The sequence below is a fragment of the Mesitornis unicolor genome, unplaced genomic scaffold (assembly GCF_000695765.1).
Source record: "Mesitornis unicolor isolate BGI_N332 unplaced genomic scaffold, ASM69576v1 scaffold22226, whole genome shotgun sequence".
NCBI classification, from domain to species: Eukaryota; Metazoa; Chordata; class Aves; order Mesitornithiformes; family Mesitornithidae; genus Mesitornis; species Mesitornis unicolor.
The window spans coordinates 43,262-71,190 of NW_010191986.1; the positions used below are offsets into that span (position 1 = coordinate 43,262).

General features: G+C 47.2%; 1 protein-coding gene across 1 annotated transcript in view; it reads right to left on the reverse strand.

Moving 5' to 3' along the window:
- CACNA1G (calcium channel, voltage-dependent, T type, alpha 1G subunit) overlaps window positions 1-27,929 on the reverse strand; it is a 98,187-nt gene that overhangs the window by 33,487 nt on the left and 36,771 nt on the right. The window contains exons 14-24 of the mRNA XM_010186923.1: window positions 24,298-24,324; window positions 22,324-22,417; window positions 21,545-21,729; window positions 20,948-21,394; window positions 15,262-15,362; window positions 14,335-14,458; window positions 11,416-11,484; window positions 10,359-10,543; window positions 3,767-3,893; window positions 871-996; window positions 169-258 (exon numbers count right to left, since the gene is read on the reverse strand). Coding sequence (XP_010185225.1) covers window positions 169-258; window positions 871-996; window positions 3,767-3,893; window positions 10,359-10,543; window positions 11,416-11,484; window positions 14,335-14,458; window positions 15,262-15,362; window positions 20,948-21,394; window positions 21,545-21,729; window positions 22,324-22,417; window positions 24,298-24,324 — 1,575 coding nt within the window. The remainder of the gene's footprint in view (window positions 1-168; window positions 259-870; window positions 997-3,766; window positions 3,894-10,358; window positions 10,544-11,415; window positions 11,485-14,334; window positions 14,459-15,261; window positions 15,363-20,947; window positions 21,395-21,544; window positions 21,730-22,323; window positions 22,418-24,297; window positions 24,325-27,929) is intronic.

Genomic DNA, 27,929 nt, shown 5'->3' on the forward strand with positions numbered 1-27,929 from the left:
CAAATCCAGACTTTTCACTTGACTCCTTGTCACGCCCCAGGTTAAACGCCTCCCTCAATCCCAACCCCAAAACCCCAATTCAATTGAAGCAACAGTATTCTGCAAAACAAAAACCAGAATGTGTGACCTTTGACAACTCATTTCTTATAGCTCTGACAGAGCACGTACCTGCTGGTCAACCCCCACAGCATCTAAGCCATCGTACATGATATCCACCCACCCGTCCTTGGAGGCCAGAACAAAGAGAGACATCAGGGCCTGGAAATACACAGGGAAAAAGTTAGACATAGTTACACTAAAGCTCTTTTACCTGTAACATTTCATTTCTCTTTGCCCTTTCCTATCTGGGGATTATCATTACCTGTCTGATAATGGGACACTATGATGCCCGAGGTTTTTCCGGGCAGCAAAAGCCTATCAACGTCAGTGCCTGGTTCTGCAATGAGCGTTAATTCAGAAACCACAAAGCTGAAGACAGAAGCAGCTTCATTTCCACCCTCCAGGTCTCTACTGCTCCCAACTAATTAGTCCTTACCATGCTGCTTATTTTAGGCTGTGTTGCAAAGATGGTTGCAAGTGTCCGGCTCTATTAGACAAGCCCTTCTGCAAGATATATTTGGTTTGTTATGTAGCAGTGAAGCAATTAAGTACTTCACAAAGCCACATGTGCTTGTTCTGCTCCGAAAAGAAGTGTATGCCTGCTTGGAAACACTACCTTTGGGATTTACAGAGACAGAATGCTGTGTACGTGAACTGAATATTTACAGTGACTGATAGTGCCCTGTAAGAAAATCCCATGGGATAATAATGCACAGGTTTTAAGTCAAGGAGGTAAAGGAGCAAAGAAGCAGATTACCATTCTATTAATACCTGGCCGAGATTATCAAAATTATACTTGTGCCGGACCCATTTGTAGCTTGCTTCTGTACAATCCGATTTATTTGTGATGTTTCTGGTGTCCTCCCCCTGGCAGACAAAAAACTTGCCTTTGAAAAGCTGCAAAACATGCAAAGAAGAGAGGAAAGGTAAGGGTTTAGTCTGCAGGATTTCTCTGCAGATGACAGGCATTTCTCCTGGGGAATTTGGCACAGCCCACGCCAACCAGAGCAGTTAAGGGAAATGGCCTCATTCGTGTAGGTTATTAAGCGTGAGCAGCCTGTATAATATGCACCTAATGAGCAAATGCATGATTTCATATCATTTAGGAGACCCACCTTGTGCATTAGGATGTCTGGTTCAGTGATCTGAGACTGGCCTGAAGGCCTTTGCTTCTGGGTCACTAGCTCAGGGTAGCCCCAGCTGATAGCCCAGGCCAGATAATGGCTTCTTACCAGTGACTCTGGTGGCTCTCAGCCCAGTTAATGATGCTGGTTTCAAGAGTCACTGACAGATAAGTATAACGGCAGCCCTCTGTCAGCAGGGAAAAGGTGGCATTAAGGAGGCGTAGCAATGGACTGAGCTCTGCTCTTACAGGTCACAAGAGGACAGAGAGGAGCCGAGCTGCTGTGAGTGATGCTGGGCTCAGCCCAGCTCTGGTCCCCAACCCTGAACGCTGCTCTCCAGACATCATCGGGTTCTTCAGTCCATGCAGGGGTCTCTGAAATTATTCCCTGAGCAGTGCTTAAGGAGTTGAGCCCAACTGGTGCTGGGTACCTGAGCCTGAGCTTATTTCCTTTGGAGTAAGGCAGGAGACATGCAGCTCCTGATTTACACCTGCATGAGGAACAGGAGCCTCCATGCATTTAATTCGAGACCTGGTGCTTCCTGCACACAAAACAGAGAGTGGCAGGGGATGATCACTGCTTCAGACAGGGTGATTGATGCTAGCAGGATGGATGGTACCAAAGCCTGGGAGACATCCAACAAATCTCATTTTATTTGCTGACAGAAGCTATTGACATTACTGTTTTGGGGGGAAATGGCAGCCTGTTCTCCAGGCTCCTTAAAACACCACCTGGGTATACAGAAAAAAGATGCTGATGGGTTTTGATGTGTTGTTCTAGACAAATATCAGTAGAAATAACAGTGAACAAGATAAACCCACACATTACTCCATGGGTTTCCTTCAGATATCAACAGCAGAAGGATATTCTCTAGGCATGCAAAATTAATCACCACTCAACACAGTTATAAAACTTCTGGATGCAAGAAGAGAAGTATTCCCTGATCTTTCCATGGAGAAACACTATCCATGAGTAAGGCAGACAAGGGAGATATAGCCTTCACAGAGAAAAGTTTTAATTAAGTAGGAAGGTAAACAACTGTTTTTAATATACTGTCTATAAATATAACTTGTCCAGGAGCTGGCCTGTAATGCCACTCAGATGGGAGCAGTAACACAGCTACTGACAGGGCTTGGAAACACAGAGCCCAGTTTGAAAAAATGCTGATCCCTGTCAGCGCTTCAGATTTTAGCACTTTTGAAAGTGAAAGACCCAGTGTTTCCCACTGTATTTGTTTTATCAGTCTTGTGCCTTATTAATAACTATTCACATGTGGACAAGTGCTACAATAAAAACAGTCTTGCTAAGAGGAAACACTGTTAGAAACCTGGACATCTGAATTTGAATAGCATAAAAACCTCTAGTTTGATCCTGTTTATATTTACATGAAAATCCAACTGTAACTCTGAGGGATCATCTTTTTATAGAAAATAGCTATGGCCCTCATCTTACACCTAATTAGACACAAATATCAACCAAGAATTTTGCATCCTGAATACAGGATCAGTCTTGCTTGTATCTACCACTTAAGCACATCAATAGTCATGACAATTTAACGTAAGACTTCAAGTCGCTAGGGAAAACAAACACAATTAGCAGGGAAGAAATTCAAAGAGCATACTGCAAGTTTTGTTGTTCAGCATAAATTTTCCTGTGTCTGAGTTTTACATTGTTTTATGGGATATGCTTAGTTTTATGAATCTGTTTAGTATAATGGATGGATGTTGTTGTTCTGTAATGCTAAGCCAATCTAGCTACTGAGGTGGTTATGGATGACATTATTTTCTTCTCTGTTTATTTTCAATGCTGTATTTATTATTTAAGCAGGATATTAGTATAAAATATTACATAAGACACCTTTCCAAAACAAAGCCAAACAGAGCTGCTTTCCAAAGCTGCCTGTGACAGATCAGATAAACTTCAGAAAGAAGTAAGCTTTATGTCAGAATATTTATATGAAACAATCTCCTCTTCTCAGGTAATGAGAAACCTATTGCATCGGAAACTCTGCCGCTTTTCCCCCGGGTTCCTGCACTCCTGGGACTGAGGATATTGCCAGCAGAGCTGGCAGGAAGCAGACTCAGAAATCTCTATTTCTGCAAGCTTCCAGCTATACAGACTGTCAGAGTCTGAATGAATCTCCAGGTCAAGGTCTCTCTGGAGTTTACAAACCAATAATTTCCTCTTTGAGAGTTTCTCTTTCCCCATCATTTTATACCTAGAAGAAAGGCAAAAGGGAGATGTCCCCCTGTTATCTCCCAGAACGAGCAGGAATGGGATTTAACAGTTTCCCTGGGCAGAGCTTTTCTGGTGGAGCATGCCATGCCTCAGGACCCTTCCTGGTGTGGCCAGGGTGAGAAAGTGGAGAAATACCTTGATTCACACCAAGGAGCAAGGAACATCCCCCAGGAAGGCCAGACAGACCATTGGTTCTGTTTCAGAAAGGGTTATAGTGTGCCTGTTCGCACAGATACCCAGATATGGGGCCATCTGGGGCTCGTTACGCTTTTGGGTTAAGGTGTTGAGGCTTATAGGGGACTCACCTGAACTCCCAGGATCCCAAAGATTATGAAAAAGGCACAGCAGATGACCACGATGTTCCCAATGGGCTTCAGGGATGACATGAGAGTCTCCACCACCAGCTTCAGTCCTTGGGCTCGACTGATGACTCTGTGAGGGCAAGTAAGCACAAAAGCTGTGTCAGTTCTGTTCCTGTCCAAATCTGCCTTCTATCAAGATAGGAGATGTGGAGAAAGCAGCATTAGGGATTTTTTTTGAATGGTAAATAACTCAAAAATTACAATGGAAGAAGCAGTTCTGGAAGATCAACCTGTGAGATTATGGAGGTGTTTGAGGGAAAGGGGTCTCTGCATACACACACAGCTTTGTGTAAGAGAAGAGGAGGAGAAAACCACATATGAGGAGCCAGGCCAGAAAAGTCACTGGAGAAGGACCTGGGAGAGGTAGATATATAGGCTAGCCTCATATTTTTCAAACTTGGAATGATGTTTTAATCTAACCCACTACCTGTTCTCAATCCATTTGCTGATCAGCATCTTCTAGTTACCATTCACTATAATATATTCAAAGCCTTGGCATTTTCAGTTTTCCTATCATTTGGTCCAAAGACCTCTCTAGGTTTCCAGCCTTGATCACACCTTGCTGGAATCAAGCCTCTTGGTTTGGGCCATCCACAGACACACAACTGTGTGCCTGTAGACTGTCATGGACTGCAAAGAGAGGACTCTTGGTGTCCATTCCTGCATAGATTTAGGCAAGGCTCTTAATTTCCCTGTCTCAGTCTGTGAAATGGAACAGCCACTCTTACACAGATGCCTGCACATCTGTAGTGATTATAGAATTATAGAATGGTTTGGGTTGGAAGGGACCTTTGAAGGCTATCTAGTCCACCCCTCCCTGCAATGAGCAGAGACATCTTCAACCAGATCAGGTTGCTCAGAGCCCTGTCCAGCCTGCCTTGAACATTTCCAGGGATGGGGCATCCACCACCTCTCTGGGCAACCTGTGCCAGTGATCTACCACCCTCATAGTTAAAAAAAAAAACAAGAATAAACTACATGTCCTTATAGTGCTGCTGTGTATGGAGACCTGAGATACCCCTCAGTACTGTCACAGTCTTTATGAAAAAGAAAAAAGGAGAAACTATACTATACACTCAAAGACAACACTACAATGAAAGGACAAGGCTTATGTGATTTAGAGAAGCCATCTCACCATGCTGGGCAAGATGAACGAGGTATTTGGGTTAACAGACATACAAGTGGAGAGTTTGGGGACTGAGAAAGGCATCCGAGGAGGTTTTGTGCCTCCCTCCTCTTGATGCCAACTGGAATTAAGCATTTTCCTAGTGCTGTATATCAATTTGTACTGATGCCATAGAAACTGTGCTTTCCCAAGGCAGAAATATCTGTCTGCTGTGTCAGTCGGGGGGAGGGAAGCGCCTGTGTGCTTCTGGGCACCAGCTGGTGACTCCTTTGAAGACTTGGCGCTCAAAAGTGCCACAAACTTCCCCACCTTCTTGTTTTTGCCTGGTTCCCTCTTGTGCTATGGGAGTCCCCTCACCGCCTCCCCATTTCACCCCAAGTCTGGCTGCACCATGTGAAGCACAGTTGGAGTTTTGTTACCTGGAGAGAATCCAAGTCCTCCTTCCCTCTTCCCAGTCCTGGGCTCCAGCAGAGGTCCCCATGGACACATCCACATGTGTGGCCCAAGCTGGGACCCCAGCCAAACCTGCACCAACCCTCTCCTGCCCCAGAGCCTACAGGTTTAGCAAACCACAGTGCTCAGGGCACAGGCACCACCAGGTCTTTCAAAAGCTGTTGGCTTTAAACAGTATCCTGAAAAGCTAAAAATTATTTCTTTTTTTTTTCTGGTTAAATATTTACTCAAAATGTCAACGGTAACTCATCAATTATCGTTTTAAAAAAGAAACAGATGGTGGCATTATTATCCTCTCCCTTACTAGTGAAACACAAAAGGCAGATGCTGCTGTTCCTCACACTGGGTATCTTCTTCTGTCTAGAGCCATCGTGGCTTCCTGTTTTGGACACCTCAGTTTTCCTGATGCTCAGATCTGGGTTATTTTAGGGAATGAGGTAGCTCAGGGAGCAGAAGGTTGCTGAAGGCTGAGATGCCCCAGGGGACCCTGTGCAGCCATGGCAGCGTGGAGACCAGTGGGTGTGGGCTGCCAAAACTGCCCACGTGCATTAGCCCAGGCCAAGGTCCTCGCTGGGGCAGCTACGTTGTACCTGCACCGATGCTGAAAGTGGAGCCAAGGCCAGCTCGTAGAGAGGGCTGGACACCAGGTCACTGTCCCCAGCTCAACGAGCCAGTAAATCCAGCCTAACAGGCAGTGTCCACAGGGCAAGGGTTCTTCCCACCCCATCTTTGAACATTGGGCTGGACGGGCTAAGGCTGAATTGCTCTTCTGGATCCTCAGATGGCCTAAAGACCTCATCATCGCTCACCTATTGCCCTCACACAGTCCTGGGTGAAATACTACAAATGCCAAACTACAGATGGGAAACTGAGGCATGGGAGGACCACAAGCCATGTTCTTATAGGTATGCAGGCACCTCATTTCCAATCATTTTATTGGAAATTAGGTACATTGGTGTCCTGGTCTTGACTTTGGTTTTCTGCCCACTGTCACACAGAATGGAACCAAAGTCAGGTTTCCTAAATTGAAGGTCTGAGATCTAAACTACCTGAGCATCCTTAAATTTTGGGGGACAAGGAAGAAATTTAGTCTCCAGGGTGTAAAGTTGATAATTTTCTCCAACACTTATTAAGAAAACCTATTCTAGAAATAATAAAAGTGATTTCCCTTGTGAAATACTATTTGGTATCCAGCAGAGAGAGAAAATAGGAGGTTACTTGTCTGACTTCACAAAGTCGTGTGTGCTGAGAAAAAAAGGGCTGAAAAACTGCAGCATTTGGCTGCTTTCAGAGTTTTGATCAACCAGGGAATTCCTCAAATGAGAATGCAGGAGGGTAAAAGCTGACACCAGTTTAGCTCCAAGCCAGTACTGTTTCCAGCCCTACAGGGAGAGAAGACTTTGAAAAGATTTTGAAAAATAATAGTTCTTATTAATGAAAAACTTCAGACCTTGGAGCTGCCTCAAACTAAGGGCCTGATCCAATGTCAAGGCAAGTCTGTGCAAAGACTCCTGCTGCTCTCCTGAGAGTCTGATAACTCCCTAAGAAGTGTCAATGAAATCCTCAGCACTTCCAGATTATTAGTGTCAGCTCCAATATGTCAACATACAGCATGCCCGCACCTCATCAATATTGCCCAAGGTCCTGCAGATATCAGGTAGTAAACTTGTATTATCGGACCCACCACTGCTGCAATTCATTGCTGAAGGATGTGGCTGACTTGGAGCCCTCTGTGTATGCCAAAGCCATAGACCCATCCTGCAGGGATGATCCAGGACAATTCCAGTTTGCATTAGGCATATAACAAATGGGGGAATTGAAATGAGACTTTTTTTTTCAGTGTGAAGAAATGTTAATCCCTTGAGTTCCTCCTGGATCTGCCGGTCTCAGCTTTCCCAATACTGTTAAACCCCTGGTGTGAGATGCTCCAAGCTCACTGCCAGCCTCACCCCAGATAGATTGCATTCACTAACATCAAGCCTGACAACCTGATCAGAGCTCTCAGAAGAAGAAATAGCACTTAGATGAAGTAGCAGATCAACATTAATGAAGACCTTCCTCCACAGATTAAAAAAAAAATAGCAAAGGTGATAATATGACAGAAAAGAGTCTATGAAATGACTATTTCACACTGCAATGGTATAAAAAGTGAATATTATATCCATCTGCTTTGGAAGTCAAAGACGAGGCTCTGTAGAGAGTAAAACAGCACTCAAGTCCATCCACATTAAATCTGAATACAATTTCAATTCTGATTTCTCTTGTATCTTAAGCCACAACGCTTGATCCCAACAATAGCAGGTTGAACACATTAAGAAGGAATGTCGTTGTGTAAGCAAACCCTCTACTGGCTGAAACATCAGAGGGTCATGGAAACATCTTTAAATGTCACTCCTTTGTGAATATATTTTTGGAACTCTGGTCATAAAGCTGGGCTCAAATCCTCATGGATTCAATTTGGAGGCTGATAATCAATCATGCAATCAAAAGCCCATGATTGGCACATAGAACAGTTTTTTTAATGCCTGAGTAAAAGGTGCAAGCATGTGTGGTTTTGTGCACTGTGTGAAGCAACAGGGTTGTTTCACAGGAGAAAATAAGAGACAGAATGAGGGAGGTCTTTTGCAAGAAGAGCTCCTTCGGACCATCAACCAGGAAAGCCAACGCAGAGATGATGAAGGCTGTCCCTGCTCTCAAATTGAGTGTGACACACACAGCCGTGACTTGGCTTCTCACTGAGGGTGTCCTTCCCGCAGCCCTGTCCCCAAGTGCCCACAGAAAGGGAGGACAAAAGGAGCCGCATTAGCTCCTCTGCAGTGCGGATGGAGCATTTCCTTCGGTCTCCACCCTACGCCTTCCTGGAAAAGAAAATCATTGGCTTGGTCTCCACAGGTGACTTCACCTGGACAGAGGATCTGGAGTCACGGTGTGCAAAGACTTCAGGTTGTCTATCGCAGCTGTCACCCCATGTGGGGTGAACATCCCAGGCAGTGATGATGTGATTCCTGAGCCACACAGCAAAGACAGAGTGGGCAGCTGCGGGCAGAGGCGTGCTCAGGGCAGCCCAGATGTGCATCACAGAGGCAGATGGGTTTCCACATACGGAGATTTATGACTTACTGAAAAGCCCCCGGTTTGATGGCTGCTTTTCCATTTCCTACAAATCTAATTACAGAGGAATAGAACTGATTGCGAACATATTTAGGGAATGGGCTTGTTGCTGTCTTTTTTACATTTCCTTTGTAGTAGAAAGCAGCATCTTGGCTGAAAATATTCACACACTCTCTTGAGAAAACAGATCAAATGCCAACAGGAATGGAATAGCAACGGAAGAGACTCATCCTGCACATGCTCCAGATGGCAGGTTTTCCTCCAGCCTGCAGTTTACTCAGTGGATTATTCCCCACAACTGCAGACTACTTATGCACATAGGTGACTGCAGAGTCTGCTCTAGTAAATGAAGACCCAGGTCCTGGCCAGGCAGACATATAGATCTATACAAAGAGGCACACAGGGCTTTCACTAGGTCAGACAGATGACTCCAGCAGGACTCAGCACAACCCAAGTCTCTTCCTCTAGCTCTGATTTAACCACAGCACTTCAAGAGAGAAACTTGCATTCCACAGTTAGGAGATGGGAAAGCAATCCTTTTTTTACCCAGAGCTATCCAGATTATTTTGTAGAGGTTTTCTTAGCATGGGTCAAAAATCAGCCAAAAGAGAAGAGCGGAGCAGATCTACTGAACCAGCAACCTGGCAGAAACTGCCCCCAGAAGCCACAGTTGACATGGAGATAGCAGGGACACATGAAGAGAAAAAAGTCTGAATTGGAGTCACGTAGGAAGACAGTCCAGTCATATGGTCAGGGAGCTGAACCACACCAGTGGCACTATCTGTCCAGATAAAAACAATTGAAAGCAGCTTACATCCTAAAACTCACCAGGCACAACATACACAGCCCAATTTAACAGAATGTCTTTCATAGCTGTTGAGAATATTTGAAAGATATACATATAGGCATGACCACTGTTATTTAGACTTGCTATTCACCCAGAAGTAGTAAAACAACATCTTCTGTCAGAAGCAGGGTCCTATTTTTCTGTCATGAAAGAGAAAATCCTGACTCAAAGCAAACATTTTATGAAGGAAGCAACAGTTAAGATATGACAGGCACACAAAGATGCTTTGAGCAGGAAGGTTTATTAGCTGCAGCATAACAAGAGCAGCAACAATGGTATTAAAAGAGGGACTGCATTTAGCATGGAGAGAAACCTCCATGCGTTGGGGTACAGGACAAAACATATGTTTGTTTGGAAGAGGCTGGTCTTTGGGCAGGTTCTTGTCAGAGGGGTGACTGCCCCTGGAGCATGGGATACTCCATAGCCAGAGATGGGGGCCCAAGTTTGCAAGACAATTGCTTTCATCTTGTCCGGGCAATTTTCAAAATAAGTGTCTCTGTAAAATTAATGGGGAATTGAAGGGGGGAAAAAAGCTTATTTGCATTCTAGGTTAAGCAATAGTTTAGTCTCTGCTTCCTTAAAAATGATCTGCCACCTGCTACTAATTTCCTTCTTTGTTACGAAAGCCATAGACTGCCTGAAGGAAAGGGGGAGAAGAAGCTGTTAAGCTGCACTTTACCCAGAGCAAATGAGAACACAAATAGCAGGGGATGTGTGTTTTAATGAGCAAAAGAGGCATTGATCAGTTTACTACTGCACTTGGGGCTGGTCCCAAAACACAGCAAGCACCCAGAGCTCCTTGCAGCTCCGCAGGACCTGCGGCCGCTCATCGTCTGCGGAGCAGTAGGAGGCTGGGCACAAGGCTGGCGACCAATGCTGTGCCCTTATCTTGGCTGCCCCTTCCCTTGCACCAATGCTGCTACTTGCAGGAGAGGCTCAGCTTCCCCGTCAGCGCACACACCCTACATTCTTCTGGGTCTTTCTCATCCTCTCCTTACCTTAAGGGTCGCAGCGTCCTCAGCAGTCTCAAAACCCTTAACATCCCCAGGATTTTCGTGCTGCTGTCTGACACCATTGAGACCAGGATGTCGATGACGGAGATGAGAACCAGCACCCCATCCAGCACGTTCCAGCTGCTTTTCAAGTAGGCTTTCTCCCCAAAACACAAGCCTAGTGCCACCACCTGCCCAGACACCAAGTTGCAACAAATTATAACATCGCATCCAATATGCTTCTTCCAGTTAGCAACCTGCTGAGAACGCATTATTTACAGACACAACTCAGAGTCCGTTTGCTTCCCAGTATAGAAGCCTAATTAGACAAATCAGCAAAGTGTTATTTCGCAAGGATTGTAAAAATACCTCTGCAGAAGCATCCCAGATTATCCCTTACAGCTGAAATATTTTTAATGCAGCTAAACCTAGCTGCAAAAAATTGTTCCCTGATATGTTTAGCTCTGGCATAAAAAGTTTGATCATCTTTTATTCCTGTAAACTGGAGGAGTAAAGGTTCAGAGTGGCTGACCCAAAGCAATAATTTACAAGCTTTGCAAATAAAGAAACTAGAGAAACTTTCCAGAGAAAGAGCAATTGTTCTGTGACATGATTATGAATTACACATGAGAGATTTACAGTAATGGGTTTCTGAGCCTCCTGCCTCAAATCCAGCAAAGTGTTTCAACGTGTTTGTCTCTCCCTCCTCAGGAAAGCATAGAGCTGCTTAGGCTGTTGAGGACAATTGGTTGTTGAAGACAATGGGACTTACATGCATGGTTGAAGTTAAGCATGTGCTCAAGAGCTTTGCTGAATAGAGAAGGATTGGAGAATTGAAGCATCCCATTGCTCATATAATGGTGTAAATCAAGAGCAACTTCAGTGAAATTGTTCTAATGTAAAACGTGCCAAGAATAAGGCATGTGATGGGTATTTGGATATGATTCAGAAGAGGAAAATATGCAACTCACTCATAGCTGTTAGACCTAGGTGTTTTGCGAGTCCACTATAGTAAAATATCACTAATATAATACAGGCACACTTATCCTCCAGCTTCATTTACCTTAACTGTCATCTCAGTCAGGAAGATAACTGTAAAGATGTAGTTGGAGAGCGTTAGAAAAATCCGTTCCTATGAAAAAGAAAATGAGAGACAAATATATTATAGCCTGCTCGCCGCAGCTGTACATCTCTCTGTGCATATTGGGGCGGTTGCTAACTCTTCTCCAGCTTCTGTGCTGAAACAAGTCTTGGACTATTTCCTCACAAAGAGGCAAAAATCCAAATATTTAGACAATAACACTGCACAGTTCAGCACTGCCCGTGCTCAGGTCTGTGTCAGCACCATGGACAGGGGCAGCCGCCAGCATCTGCCCCCAAATCCCCCCACTCCACCCCACCAGAAACAAGGACATCTCCCCCTCCTTGGAGCATGCTTGAAAAATCTCTACCTGCCCCTTACCTGTGGACATCACCACACAGTGCAAATATCACTGAGCTCCCAATTCTCCTAGAAATTAAGTCAATATTAGAGTGGCTGGGCTGCAAGGCAAGCAGGACCCATGGGACGCCGAAGCACAGCTGGCACGGGTTTTCACAGCTCCACCAAAGCCAGCGAAGCTCTGGGGGTTTACGCCAGCTGAGACCTGTCCCCAAAAGGTTGATTCTCTTGCTCAAAGCCACAGGCTAGGCCTGGGCGTGAAGCCCAACAGCCTCATCTCCCAGTCCCCTGTGCTATCCACTAGACCATACAGTCCTCACTGCCACCGCTCTGCAATAGCAGGTAGTGATTACAGATGAGACCATGGACTGGTTCCCTATCTGTAGTTAGCAGAAACCTTTCTTTTTAATGATGATCATTAAATAAATTACACTTTTCCCTAATCCCTGAACAATCTCTGATTGCCTGTACTGAGAAATGGACAGCAGAAGGCAGAAGCTGAAGGGAAAATGATGCGTATGCATGTATGCATGTGAGCATACAGTTGAACCAGCCCCAGCTCTGCTAATAACAATTTTGGATTTATTTCTGATGCTTCATACAGAGGAGTCCTGTAAGAGATGCAGATCTCTTGCCCAAAATGAGATGCAATTTAAACAAGACAAAACACCTTGGCAACTCTCTCGCTTGCCAGATTGTGATTTACTGAAAGTGACTCAGGAACCACAGAGTAGCGTGTTTCCATACTGGGTCCATAATTAATTAGGTCCTAGACCTGCACTGTGATAGCGTGAGCTGTGATAGGAAGCATCTCTGGCCGTTAGCTGACTGCCACACAAAAGACTGCTGTAGAGGGGTAGGCAGTGTACAGCAGAAAGGGTAGGGATCTGCTTGTGGAGTTGGAGATAAAGCAGCAATAGCATGGAGGAAAAACTGAGGATATTACATTCCTCTCTGGCAAGCGTGTGGCTATTTTGAAGGATAATCTCTCTGGCCCATGTCGTGCACTCTGCAATGGGGAGCGTGTGTTGGCTAGCAACAGCATCCCCAGTTCCGATAAGCCAGCTGAAACTGGGACAGGGAAAGGGAACTCGCTTGAAGCAGCTAGAAAATCCACAGCTCAGGGAAGCAAAGTACAATTATTTTAAACAACTCAAGCTAAACTAACTCCCTCAGTTTCCAGATGAGAGCTCCATCAGCACAGGCAGGGCCTGCACACTCCTCCTGCCTCCCCTGCCCTACCGCTCAGCATCCCCTCCTCGTCTCTGCTGCTCCCAGACCTTGGTCTGGCTCAGCTCCAAGCCCTGGATGACCCATTTTGGTTCCCTTGGTTAAAACCAAGGGAGCTGATGAACCTCACACCAGTTCCTGCCTCCTTTCCTCTCTGCACTCTTTCAATGCCCAGAGCCACCACAGCTCATCCTTCTTCTCTCCATGAAGTACTGTTTTTTCATGCACAGCTCTTTGTGGTGGGCTCCTCATGCATCTCTCACTCTTCATCTCTTCTTTTGGAGCCAACCTTGGTGAATGGCAACTCTCAGAGGACACAACAAGGGTCTTCAAAGAAGCATCTGGGATTTTGAGGGACATTCTCAGGGTGCCCCATTTGGGGAACTGCAGTAGGATTTCCTCGTCCTAAATGGCTGGCAGGGAGTCCTGCTCTCTCCTTGAAGCAGTGAGTTTGTGCACCACAAGTGCATGATAGCCAAAAGAAAAAATGGGTTTAGGGGAGGGACTGCTGGGCAAACTATTTCAGTAAGGAGGACTACTAGAGAAAGCTTAAAATAGGCACAGAGCAGTCATGACTCCAGTTTTAAGGTCTTGCATTGAAGATCCACAAAAATGAACAGCCTGACACGCCTACGTCAACAAAACAGGATTCTACACGATTGCGATATGAGCAGTCTTTGGCAATACATAAGCAAGAGCCCAGCCACAATCTATGCTAAAATAAAAGAGCAATAGGATTATTCTGCCCCGCTGATTGATGGATGTCAGTGCTGCAAAGGGTTGATTTGAGAACTCATTACGTAGTTGATTAAACCAAATGGTTCAGAGAAATGGCATTACCATGCATGTATCAATTCATTTTTTTTCTTGTGTCACAACAAAGCTGATACACAAAGGGGAGAAGAGTGTGAAATGAACAGTTTCCCCCATTCCCTTCGCACCACACATACGTGCCCGTGGAGAACAGATGGAAGAAGCGAACATTGTGTTGAGAGAGGAAAAGTGTTTGAAGGTTCATCAGAGAAGGAAACTAAGACAGATGTCATGCTTATGTCATGTGTTAAAACCTTGATTGTACTTGCAGAAAAGGGATATTCGATATATTGCAGGCCATGAGCTCTGCTCTTGGACTTTGAAAGGATGCTGGGTAGGGACCAGGATATTGCTGTATCTAATTCAAAGGATATGCACAGGGTGTTGGCAACTTCCCATTTCAAAGAGAAAGAGAGACCAAGTGCAGAGCAGTGGGGTCCAAGCCAGGCGTGTTGGCCCCATGAGGGGCACAGGAAAACGTTAACCTCAGAAACTCACAGCACTGTGAGGCTCGATTTTGGGTCGTTCCATGGCAATGGTAATGCAGTTCAGGAAAATGATCACCAAGACGATATGATCAAACATCTTGTGTGTGATGATTTTATTGCACATCAGACGGAATCTGCCAAAAAAAAGAAGAGAAAAGAAAAAAAAGTGGAGACACAGACTAGCTATTAATGCTCGACTGGCTGGGGAGAAACGCAGCAGCTCGACACATGGCAGGGGAATCGAGTGCTCCGTTTGCAAAGCAGATGAGCTGCAATCTCCCAATCCCCTCTCTGGCAGAGCCACAGGCTGTGGGCAGATAGGGGCATGAATAGAAAAGGATCCGAGCTACAGAATTGGGCCACAAATTTCAAGCCCTGGTAACATTCATAGGAGACTTCGGGTCACTTGAAACAGAGCAACAGCTTCCACAACTCGGACATGGGACCAGGTTTGGATCTGACCCCCTACCTGGTCCATAGTGCTCAAGTTTAGCTAAAATAAAGGAAGAAATACTCGCAGCAAGTCTGTAAGGGTTGAGCGCACATGGAACAAAGGGACAGAAGCTATTTATTGTGACAGATGGCTGTACACTGACCCAGGATTTATAATACCGTATTACATTTCCCAAAGTCTGTTTCTGAAAATCTCTCTAATCTTTGTATGAATGAACTCGAATGATGTCCAGGGCCCACCAGCTCAGACACGGGAAACCCTTGTTGAGCGTGGGTGCATGTTCAGAGGAACACGTAGGAGATCATGGAGCCCAGATGGCCCTGGCACGGCTGGGCTTTGGGAAGGGCAGAGCTGGGGGCCTGCAAGTGAGGAGAGGGTGGTTTCTGGGGGAGAACAGAGAGAGACCCCTCTGGGATAGATGGGCAGAGCGAGCCATTGTAATGAGGGCATCCATGCCCGGCACACCAGGCACAGCTGCCTTACCTCGAGTGAGGGGCGAAGATGTAGATGGACCAGGAGTCTCTCTCTTTGCAGCAGGTGGGGAGACGTGCCTGTACCCAAGCCTTCATGCGGTCCCTTTTGCTCTAGGAGGAAAATGTAGAGCAGAAACACACCAGGAGGAAAACACAGAGAGAACAGTTAAAGCAATAAATGCCCAAAACTTCCAAGTGAAGGACTTAGGGCAGTTCTTCAATGAACACATCTCCACACGCTCAGTAAAGCTGAAATAAAATGATCTCTCCAGAAAAGACCCTGTGAGGCAGGGGAAGGAGCTCTGGCAGCCAGGTGAGGGCTGTGAGCTCACAGGGTTTGGTCATCTTCCTCTGCATGGTAGCTGCATCTGGCACGCAGTTAGCCAAGAGGACAAACATGGGAAACAAAACCCATGCTCAGAGGACTGATAACCCACTCCAATCAGCCTCAGCCCCTCCAGATACTCATCAGCTGCTTGCTGGAATCTTCTAAGGGATTTGGGGTGTTTTTGTTAGAGCTTTTTAAAGAATATATAATGCTTATGTCAGAGGTTATAAAAAGGGCAGAAGGAGGGACTCCTGATGCTTGCTGGGTCAAGCCTCATGTCCACACACCATCAGAAAGCCAAAGAAATCTTTCAGGACCTGAGTTTTGGTCCAGGAATGCAATGGAGAGCATCTGCCTCTCATTCAGCATGAACAGATTAAATGGGAGATTATAAAGCCAGAAGGGAACATCGTGGCCAGTCTGACCCTCTGCACGAACATGGGCCATCCGACTCCTGCAAATTAATTCCCACTTGAAACCACAGCGCATCCTCAGCCGCACATACTGATGTTTTAGACCGTCTGCAAGGCCATTTAAGGCCAGGAGGGCAGACTGTGAAAGTCTTGGCCAACAGGTCAACCAAAGACAGGAAAAACTGGATTCCACAGGAAGGCTCGTCCCAGCTGCAAGAGCCTCTGCATTAGGTCTTGTCACCTTCTCATCCACAGGTCTCTGAGGGGAGGTCAGGATCTTTAATCCAATTGACATTGCTGTGCCAGCATTTTGAGCACGGACAGCCAGCAGATGATGAACATCTTGCCCACCATGTCAGGTCTTTCCCAGCCTTTCCAAACCAAAGCACCAGAAGATAAATCCACAGACTGGTGTGTGCAAAGTAAACTGCAATGCTTTGCATTTACAGACAAATACAAATGAATCCTTGCTCTCTCAGTACCCTTATTTTCCTGCTACCACCTGGGCTTGGATGGGCACACAGGTGGGACCGTGGCTGCATGAGCTCTTCAAAGCTTTCTTCTGTAGGTGCTCAGAGCCATGAGCACGCAGAGGGGTGCGAACTACAGTGCAGGGATCACCGCTCACACCCCACCAGATGTGCACCCCAAGGCTGAGGCACTTTTATTTATTTCATCCTGGAAACAGGGAGCAGGGATGCAGTTGGAGCCAAACTGTTAGCAAATGGCAGTACTCTGGACTGTAAAAATGGGATTTGTTAGGGTAATTGAGTGGAATGGCAGAAGTGCTTTCTGCTCTTGTATGCACTCAGCCAGGGGTCTCATTAGCTATGGGTAATAGCTAGTGTAGTGTCCATTTTAATGAAAGCACTGGTTGGCAACCTGAACCCTTCAGAAAATGAAAACCACTTTGTGAAAGTAACTAGAAAAGTTTGAATAGCAAAAAACCCTAGATCTTTCGACCCCCCGTCCTTCAGCCATCCGTCCTTCCCTCTCCTTCTACACACACACAGACCACACCATGGCACACCAGTAGATTATGGCCACATCTTGGCGGTTTTCACATCCCTTGTCCAACTCCAGGCAAGGAGTCAGAACTGCTCCCTTCTCTCTAAACTGCATTTAATAGAGCATGCATCCTTGGGGTTGTGTTATCCCTTCAAGCAGCCTAGTTAGTGTAATTATCCATAGATTTAACAAAGGTAAATAAATGGATAAAAATCAGGTGTCTGCTCAAAGTTGCACTGAGAAAGTGATTGCTGCTCCAGCCTCTGGACATGGAGTAATAGCTGTGACTCGGTCCAGTTCATTTTGCAAGCTGGAAGGTTTCCAGAAGTATCTATTATTCAAAGCAGTTCTGGTATTTATCATGGGGATTTGTAGTGAATGGTAGTGCGTCAGCAGCCCAGAATGCTTCTTTATATTCCTTTTGTCCAATTTTAATGCCAAAGATATTTTGGGGTTTGGCTAATTGTTGCAGCTTGCAGTTCACGTGCTAAATCAGATAACAAAGGCAAGAAGTGTTCTTCCATCATGCATCTCTATTCAGCGGGTTAAAGTAAGGGCGAACACCAAGGCTGCAGCCTGGCTGCTCTGTACAGGGACAAGTCCATCCGCAGAAATCTACAATCAAAGGAATTACTCCAGATTTCCACCAGAGGTACAGTGCAGTTCACTTAATATGAGCCAAACGTAAGATATTTGTGAAGTAAAACCCGAGCATTTCCAGCCTAAGTCCCATCAAACACTTTCTGCGTGAGGTCCGGCCACGCATCCACTGCTTACAATCAGGCTGATTGCTGCTTAAGCCTGCATTATGCTCAAAGCGATATATCAATTACGCGGCTTAAATCATATCTATTTGTTCACAAAACACACCTGGACAGGATGAATAAAGATGTGGGGGGGAGAAGGGGAGAAGAAAACTCCTGTTTCATTCAGTTGCCAGTGAGTTATGCAAAATCTCCCCGAGTAAGACCACCCTACCCCCCCCACCAGCACACAGGCAGAGGCCAGCACACAGCGATGTGCTAATGGGGCCCTCCGGTCTCACAGCAAGGAGAGCTGCTGATAAATAGCTGCTATTTTTTTAGGATTTTCAGATATTAACATACTTCTGAGGGCAGAACGAAAGGCACTTGGCTTTAAAAGATGACTGATGCACTCTTTGGAGTAAGGGAGCAGCTTAGATTTAGAAAAGATTTATTATAAGGATAGGGGGGAACTGCTGGAAAATGCTCTCTGAGCAGCAATGGACCTCCAGGCAAGCTGGAAGCTGCACAGAGGCACTCGGGACCCGATTATTTAATTTTAAATATGCAGTAGGGGTGGGCTGAGAGGGCTTGGGGAGCTGCTGGACTGTACACCACAAAAAAAGTGCAATAGGCAATGGGGAAAGGAGCTGCAATTGCAGCGTGCAGTGAAGATTTGGGGAGAAGGGGTCACATTTGCAGATTCACTTTTTCCCTCACTTTCTGCTCTCAGGAATTGGGGTAGTAAAGCATCCAAAAGCATCCAAAATCTAGCAGATGAGAACAACAAAAACCTCGCAGCGGATGCCTGATCTCAGTCACAGCCACGTGAACCCAACCAGGCAGCAGATCACTCCCTCTCCACAAAGTTTCTTCTCAGCATTCAAGCAATCAAGAACAGATTTCAGTCCCCTGATTTTATACTTCTGGGGAGAGGAGCTATCAGAGGCCTGATTTTGGCCCCTCAAAGAGATGTAAATTCAGAATAAACTCATTGAAGGCAGCAGAGCAGCACTAATATAATGGGAACCTGGGAGATCCAAATGGAGCCTTTACACTTCCTTTTATTTCTGTGCAGAGGCAATCAAAACCAGCCAGCAAGGAGAGATGTGAATCGTTGTTGCAGAAGGGCATATTTAGGATTACTTTGATCTGAATAACAGTTGAGTTCTTTTCTTCTTTTGTTGGTGGGGAGTTTTGAATTTTTTTTTCTATTTAAAAAATAATTACTTTTTTTCTCCCCTGATGCAGTCAAGGCTAATTTAGGGGCAAAGCATTCCCCTAAAAGTCAGGAGGGAATCACAAAGGGATACTCCGCAACCTGGGGGCTCATTTTGCTAATCAGAGCAATATTCTCTGATCCATCTGGTTTAGAGATTTGCAGTGAAGACATATTTCAGAGCATGGGGAATGGCATCAGCCAGCTGTGGATATCCCAGCTGTGGCACAATTTATTTTGCCTATTCTTTCACTTCTGAGAGCTCCATGGATAAGGATTCGGGAAACTTTGGTCTAACTCTACGTGGCCAGACCTCAGCACACAGTAGAAGGAGAAGATATTTGGCTTATGCTAAAAGCAGCTGCCATAATAAAGATTAAAACCACACATCATATTCAAGAGTGTCATCGGTGCTGGCTGGAGCTGCAGAGCTGGGTGGGATGGGAGAGGAGGGATGTGTCCCATTCACATTATGGGAGAGGAGGGACATGTCCCATCACACAGTGCCCAAGGGGAGCTGCTGGCTTCCGATCTGGCAGAGGGAAAGGAAAGGACCTGTGGGATGTTTGGACCAGGTGAACTGGAAAACACAGCAGATGTTGGAGCATGATAAAAAGAAATCCCCAGCGAGCAATAAAGAGTGTGGTCTCTTGATCACTTTTAATAGTGCTTTTTCAAAAAATAATTACCGCTCCTTTTCTTAAAAATTCAATTTGTTTTATGGAGGTTAAAAACCAGGTTATGACAATCTGTAAAAATCCCAGGCTGAAGATCCATGCTGGAGATGTAATGGGATAATGGCTTTTCATAAAGGCGATTCACGGCTGAGTGACTCCATTCTGCCAGCACTAACTCTCTCCTCCTGTTCCTCCTCTGGAGTCACTGCTGCCTTTCGCATCCCTTCACATGCGACAAATCCCATTTTCATTCAACAAAGTCAGTGAAATACAGTAAATTCATGTCCACAAGCTGCAGCTTTCCTGTTCTCAGTACCACCCCAGATACCATCACAGGGCTCTACCCAAAACCCATCCACTTCGCCAACAGAGACAGAGTTACCCCTGGGGATGACACATCAGACCACCACATTTTTAAGCCTGAGAATAAGGTAAAGTGTAACAGAGAGGTAACCTAGGAATGGCAGAAAACACCCTAAACCCCCCCAAAACGCCCTGAACCCCCCCCAGGAACATCCCGACAGGACACTCCCCAGGAGCATCCTGCTGCCCAGCTCAAGCCCCTCTCTGCCAGTCATGCAAAAAATCTTGGAAAAGCAGCCAAATTCCTTTTATTCCCTTAAGATACAAATATCCATGTGGAGAAAGAGCCAGGCACCCTTATCCCTTCCTTGCATTTGCAGCCCTTTTAGCTAGTATGTCCTAAATGGCATTTTTCAGACTGATGAGAGACGCTTACTGGCCTAATGCCTCTTCATACTGAAATTAATACAAAGCCTTTGAAATTACCACAGTCGCTATGGGACCAATGCTGCCATGGGAATGGGGGGCCAAACCTTGCCCTTTCGTTGCCTCTTGATGTCAATAGAAATTGTCTGCTGCTGTGTGGGCGCAGAAAGCTGAATAATGGCTGGAGAGCGAGGAAAGTTACTATTTTTCTCTCTTTTTTCTTTTCTTTCTTTTTTTTTTTTTAAAAAAAAGGAAAAAATAAAACCAGAAAAGCATGTATTTCCAAGAGTCAGCCTTTGCTCTGCACCTTTTAGGAGAACCTGGGGAGTTTTACCCTGATCATGAACCATCTGATACTGCACTGAAATACTTAATATCATGCCAACCCTGTTGGCATCCACAGCCTGGAGACCTCCTGGTGCTCTTCTGGGTGACTCTCAGTTGGTTCTGGTGGTGATTGTGAGACCTAGTCCCTGCAATGGGCCATTGCTTCGCACCCACCTGTGCACTCCCAAGACTGACACAAGCATCTCTTTGACAAGTTAAAAAGCCCAAAATGATCACCTGGCATTTCCTTACCACGTTGCCTTCATCATCACAGTCATCGCAGTCCTGCCGGGGGTCATCCAGGTGGAGCTGGTGCAGCAGCAGACCCGGAGAAGTCTTCCCATTGCAGTCCTGGTGCTCAGAGGTGGAGGTCCGGTTGCTGTGCATGCTGCTGGTCCGGTACAGGGAAGGCACCTGCAGGGTATCCTGGAGGTCGAAGGAGCCTTTTGTTTCCAGTGACTCCATGCGATGAGGCAAGGAGCCGTTGAAGCTCCCGGCCCGGCTGGAGTGCTCTTCATCTGAGCTCTCTCCTTCCTCTGAGCTCTCCTTCCCCTCTCCAGAGAGGAGGGACCTGCGCTCGCCGCTCTGACCTCGCCGCTTGAGGCTGGGGGCTCGGCCGATGCTGTTCCAGCTGGAGCGGCGGCTGTTCCAGCTGCTGCCAGCACTCCAGGGGCTGTGCGGGGAGCTGCGCGCGCTGGGCTGTGGGAAGGACAAGGACAGCATCAGCCCCATGCCACCCGCCCTGCACCAGGCTGCTGCTGCGCCGGCTGGGGCGGATGGATGGACGGACAGCCCCACAAGCCAAACGGACACACGCTGTGCATCCACAGGAGGAGGTGGTGCCAGTACCGGAGACTTGAGCTCGTAGGCAGCGGGGTCCATGGAGACGCCACTGGCCCGGCGGGACTCGTAGCCCTGTGCTGCATCTCCGAACATGGCGCTCTTGGGCATGGGCATTGGCGTGGCAGCAGTGTGTATGATGAGCGGTGGGGTCAAGCTCTTCTTCAGCTCTGGGTGGTCGCTCAGGGCCATCACTGGAAGACACAAGTGGGTTTTAGGTGTCACACCTCAAGGGACACATCTATGACCTGCTTGCGGGCAGGCAAAGCAGCTGCGTAGAAATGGCTCTTCCCTGAGCATCAGGAGGATGGAGGCCAAAAAGCCCTTCTGGAGAGCTGAGAGCCCATCCTTCAGTCTGGCAGGGGAGTGGGGGGTATAAATCAGGAATGGGATCAGGTGCCAGTGACAGAGGAGAGTAGATGCAGACCATCATCTGCTGCCCCTCAACCCTCCAACCAATGTCTGCCAGCTTCAACCCTAGGAACCTCCTTGCCCATGCTAGGCTCCCTCTATCCTCCTTCTTTGTGGCTCCTCCGCTTGTGCCCCTGCAGAAAGACCCTGAAAGCCCAGACCTTGGGCTCAATGAGGAGATTATGGCCCAAATGCCTTCATCAATGTCTCTGTCTGCATCCCACAACCCCACCCCATGCCGCATCCCTGCTGGCCTTGGTCAAGTCTGCCATGGCTTGGACCACATCATTCTCTCTAGAAGAGCTCTTCCCTTTGGGACACATTTTTTTTCACAACATTTCTGTGGAAGGGCTCATACTCCCAGAGTTGTTACTCACAGACTGGATTTGACAAGTTCTTCTTAAGTCCTCCCTCCTCTTCCAGGCTGCGAGGAAAGAGATCCCCCTCGGAATCGGACTTGGAGGCATCACCCTGGAGCAAAAGAGAGGGCTTCAGCAAGGGGGAAAAGGGGCCACAGTGTCCGGACACCCCTCTGAAAAAATGGATTCCCGTCTTCAACACCACACCTACAGATCCACTGAATTTCGCACCATGATGCAACATCACCTTTCACAAAATGACGCATGCACATATTTATACCACAGACTAATTAACCTCCTACCAGGAAGACAGACTGCCTCTGGCTCCAAGTGTGGTCCCAGAAAGGGATCAGAAAAAACCCTATTGCTTAATTTTTGCTGCTGGAATTGCACACTGGGCAAATATTAGGGAAGGATGGATATCTGACGAGCAATTTCAGGACAAAAATTGACCCTACTTATCTCTTTTAATTTATACACTATGGCTTAAAACTCCTTGTGTGTGGGTGTCTCTACTAATGCTTTGATGAAGCAATCCAGGATTCAGAAGGGGCACAAGGGGCCCTGATGTTCCCACGCAGGTAATGGGCATGTGTCAATGGACACCCCACCAGCGCAGAGAGGATCCAAGCAGCAGAACGTGGTAATGACTGCCATGGGTGGCTGTTCCCCTCCTGGCTGTGACACACAACAGAACCAGAAGTTTTGGGAATTTACGGTCCATCATTTTGGGGATTTAAACTCTGCTGCATCATTTTGAACATCACGGATTGAGGGAGAGCTGCCCACTTTGACATGGGCCCATCCTTGGGAAGAGAGAGAAGAGGTTTACCATTGTTCGCAGCGTGGTGCCCAGGCTCTCCCTCGGTCTTGCGGCATGGGCCCGATTAGGGACGTCCCTGTGCACCCCAACTCATTCTGTCCATTGGCACTGCAGAAAGGCGCTTAGGGTGTGGTATAGTCAGGATACACCCGACGGGCAATGGTGCTTGCCAGAACGATGCCCATCCAAAAAGAGGAGGATTCACGGCTGAAACCACTGCTCTGGCAAAGGACACCAAGCCCCGTCACGACAGAGGAGAGGTGGGAAGGGAGGGAGGATGCTGGGATGAGAGAAGCCAAGCAGACCCTCACTTCAGCTAGGAAAGACCAGGAGCCCCAGAAAACCCCACCAAGGCTAAGCTTTGTCCCCGGGAGCCCTGGACAGCACTGTGGAGGTTTGGTGCTCGGGTACCTGTTGGTTGTAAAAACCCAGAGGGGCCCCAGTGGGATGGAAGGAGGAGGTGGCAATCTGACACAAGGTCCAGTGCCTTGCACCTCTTTGTTAAGCAAAACCCCAGAGGAATGAACCCCAACACTCCCCCATGGGGTCACTAAACAGTTAAGGGGACTTTTTTTCCAGGCTACTAGAAATTATTTTTCTAGATACTCTCAGACACATCTTTTTAGGGCAAAAGAGAACACAATGTTGGCTCAAAACTTCCCCTCCTGAGGACCCAGGACTTCTGTGCTATTCAGGGAGGATCATCCTGTAGGATGCAGACTGGGGAGGTAAGAAATGCACCTTGCAAGGGGGAGCTGTAAAGTCAGGCTGGGCTGAACGTTGCTGGAGTCAAACCCATGTCTGCGTAGGGACAGGGGTTCCAGCTGGCTCCAGGTACGCCCCCATGGAGGGTTCTGTCTCAGCCTGGCCATGGGTCTGCCAGCAATTACTCATTCTCCTAATGGGTTATTTAAAAGGAATAAATAGCAGGAAGAATTTTGTGTGTTTTGTATTCCTGGAGTGCTCTTCAACAGTCCAAAGGAAAGTTTTGGGGTTCATTATGAGATGTGTGCCAAAATGGAAAAGGAGAGCTACGCAGGGACTTCCCAACCCCTCCCTAGCACCAAACCCCACGTCTGGAGGGCAGAAAGCACCCCCTCTGAAACACCACGTGCCAGACTCGGTACGGTACAGGCAAGCATCTCGCAGCCAGAGCTGCTCCCCATTACCTGTTCTTGCACTCCCAGTTTGCCTTTCTGGATAGAAAAGGGGTTACGAGAGAACAGGGAGTTAAAAATCCTTTTGGGAAATGAGGTTATGTCAAGATGGACCGGACCGTACAACGGCTAAACCAGCTGGTACTGAAGGGGCTGACACACTGGGACATGAAGGGAAAGGGCTTTTGTGCTGAAGAAAAACCCAGACTTCTCAGAAAGGACAGAAAGGGAAAGGAGTGGTAAAGAGAAAGGTGAAGGTGGCAGAAGAGTAAGGTTTGGAGTGTGCTGCACTTTGGAGATCCATGGCTTCCTCAGACCCAAGCGGGACCATTTCACATCCTGACCTGTACTGTAATGTGGCATCTCAGTGACAAACCCAGCATCCCAGCCAAGCCTTTCTGGGACATGTCACAGAGCAGCTGCCACCGCCCTACCCTGTCCTGAAGAGCATGGGGCTCCTCCCACATGTGTCCACAAAAAGCCTTGATTCCAGGTCCCTTTGCTCCTGGGCATGGTGGAGAGAGCACTTGGCAGGCATGCCCAAGAGCAATCAGCATCACCGTCTGCATCCCTAGGGAGGTCCCCGGGATGTGACCACGCTGTGGAGGGGCTGTGACAGCCCCATGGGGAGCCTTCCCTGGGGCGGGCATCCAGAAAAGGGTTGGCAATCAGGGCTGGAGCCACATCAGCCACCCCGAAGCATCACTTTAATTTACCTGACTCCCCCAGAGAAGGAAGAGACTTAAAATCAAGGCTGACTTCACAATGAGAACGACAAGAAAAGAAGGAAAAAACAAAAACAAAAACAAAAACAAAAAGAAATGAAGCCCAAAACACCCAAACAACCCCCAAAAGAACAACAGCTACTACAATGAGAACAGCACCACGGTGTGTGACCAGGCACCATGGGAGAGACAACCACGGCGGTGGTGGGATGTGCTGTGTACGTACCCCCGACGAGTCGACAGGCAGCTGAATACAGCTTAACTGCCCACTCGCGTCTTCTCGCTTGGAGATCTCCTGAAGGAGAAATGGGGGGAGGGAAGGGGGAGGAAGGGGAAGGAGGGGTTCAATTTTCACAGTTTCAACAGCAGGACTGAACAGGGGATCAAAAAACACAGGAGAAAAGGCGGAGAAGGAGAGGGGAAGGTGGGGAATGGCAGCTGGGCTGGAGCATCTGCTCCACTCGGCGCAGGGAAGGAGTGGAAGATCTCAGATGGAGCAAAGCCCTTTGGCAGGACCAGGCTTACCTTTAAATTAAGTGTTTGAACAGAGCTTGCTTCAGCTCCTAAGTGATAATTGTGCTAATGAAACACCAGCTAATTATTGAAAACATGGATTTTTTTTGCAGCTGCATAATAGGATCTTTATTTATTATGCCTTCATTAAGCAGCAATGGAAGCTTTTAATGAATGTTTGATTAACACAATATCAGTCCTCTTACAGCCAGGTGAAATACCTAATTTACGGAAAGCCACCAGAATCAGACATGAGTTCAGATCCCTCCTCATTTGTTTAAACCAGCAGGGAGCCCAAACGCAGCAGGGCTCTGAGGGCAGGGGAGCACAGCCCCATCCTGGGGGGCTCTGCCACACAAGTGGCCCCAGCATCTCCTCACAGCACCAGAAGTCACTCTTTACATCCCCACTTGGAAAGCACACGTCATTTTACACCTCGTTGTGCTTCACCTTCCTCAGGGGTAGCTCTTCCAAGGCTCCTCGGCACATTTCGGCAGCAGGGCCATCCCGTGGGGCTACAGGAAGTTATACATTACTGCAGGAGGGCACAGGTTGTCCCACTGGCTTAATGCCTTGCCTACAGGGCAATGGATCTTCCCTTCAGTTGCTATATGGATGCAAAAATGGTCCCACTCTAGGCTGGGATGAGGAGTTTAAGACCAATCGGCTTTGGGATCTGGATGGGCCAATGGCATCTTGCTAGGCATGGAATGGACACTTAATTTAAAGTCTTTGGTTGTAAACAGAGGGACACATGAAAAACTATTGAAAGAGAAAACATGGAAACACTTTTCCTTCACAAGGATAATCCCACTGAAACCCATGAAAGATGCAGCAAAAACACCATCCAAAATCCCTACTCAGGGAGAAGAGACCATTCCCTTTGGACGAAGCCCAGAAGAAGACAAAGCCCTGTTTCTCCATGGTCTGATGCTGCATCCAGAGAGCAGGTGAGGTTCTCCTGCAAAGGAAAGGCTGGAGGAGGGTCCTGGGAAGGAAGGGGGCACAAAGGAGAGGATGGAACAAACCCACAAGTGAGGACAGCTGGGGACAAGGGGACACAAAACTGGAAGGATTACCAATGGAAGAATACACTTTGGAGATAATGTTATCAGGAAGTCCCTCGGGAGAGGAGCTTTATGCCTGGCAAAGAGAAGTCATTGCTTGCTTCAGAGAGAAGTCCCCAGGGCAGGGACCTGAGAGGTCAGGCAGCGATTTCGAATAAGCAGCTTGATCAAACGGAGTCCCCTGCTCACCTTCCCCGCACCAGCACCAGCCTCCACTTAAATAGGAGAACGCGCTGTCAAAAATAACCATGTTGCATAAAGGCCTGTGTGCGCCTCTTGCAAGAGAGAAGCAGGTTACCAGATAAAAGGCAAGGAGGTGGGGGGGAAAGAAACTCAACCCTGCAAAAATATATTGCTCTGTATTTAAAGTTTGGAACAGGTCCTTTTTGTTTCTCAACTGCTTATATACATCTGCTGCCTAGCAACTGGGGCTGCAAAGCCATGCACTAAAATTAACGAGGTGCTTGCAGATTGAGGAAAGGCACTCAAGGACCAGGGAGATAAAGGCAGCAGCCCTGGGATTGTGTTTCAGCCCAGAAATCTGAAGGAGAATAGAAAAAAAGTAAAACACAAAACCCAACTTGGAAGAAGGGTCAAGTGCAATCACATGAGGGAAATGCTGGGGTTTGTTTACAGCGAGAGATGATCTCTCTATTAATTCTGCTTAGGAGAGGATCCTTTGTGTGCTGGCTAGCAAAAACCAGAAGGAGATCTGTTTGCAAAGCTGCACATCAGCAAAACTGAATCAACACAAAACCGCAGGGCCAGACCTGGCTGCCGACCTCCAGCAGATACCTGCTCCTTGTCTGCCACGAGAAACTTGGGTTAAGATGAGGGATCTCTTGATCCCGTTGCAATTTACTGGAGGAGTGTGGAGAACTCAGAGCAAGGGCATGGAGGGAAGATTATCATTAAAAAGCCAGAGAAACAAAATAGCACTCTAATCAGCCACAAGTTATAGAAATCTGGTGCAAGTCCATGGGAAGTGCCGTGGTTGGGCAGAAGGAGCCACGAGGGTTTGATTTCTGCAGGATGCACTGGGTCCTGGTCCCTGCACTCGCCTTTCGATATCAGCATCACTGCCTCTAGGCTGTCTCAGTGCTTTCCTGAACCAGAAGTTATTCCCAGTTACACTGCAGTTAAAGCACATTTGCAGCTTAATACACAGAAATCCCAGAGCTGCCTTGGACCAGCTCAATGCTGCCCCAGCAGCAGAGAAGCAGGGGCAGGTGATGGGGCAGCAAAAACCAGCCAAAAGCAAATCTGGGGAGATGCTGCAGGCAGTTCCTCTGACTCCAGGGCACATAAACCCTCAAGGACATGGTTACTGGAATAAAAC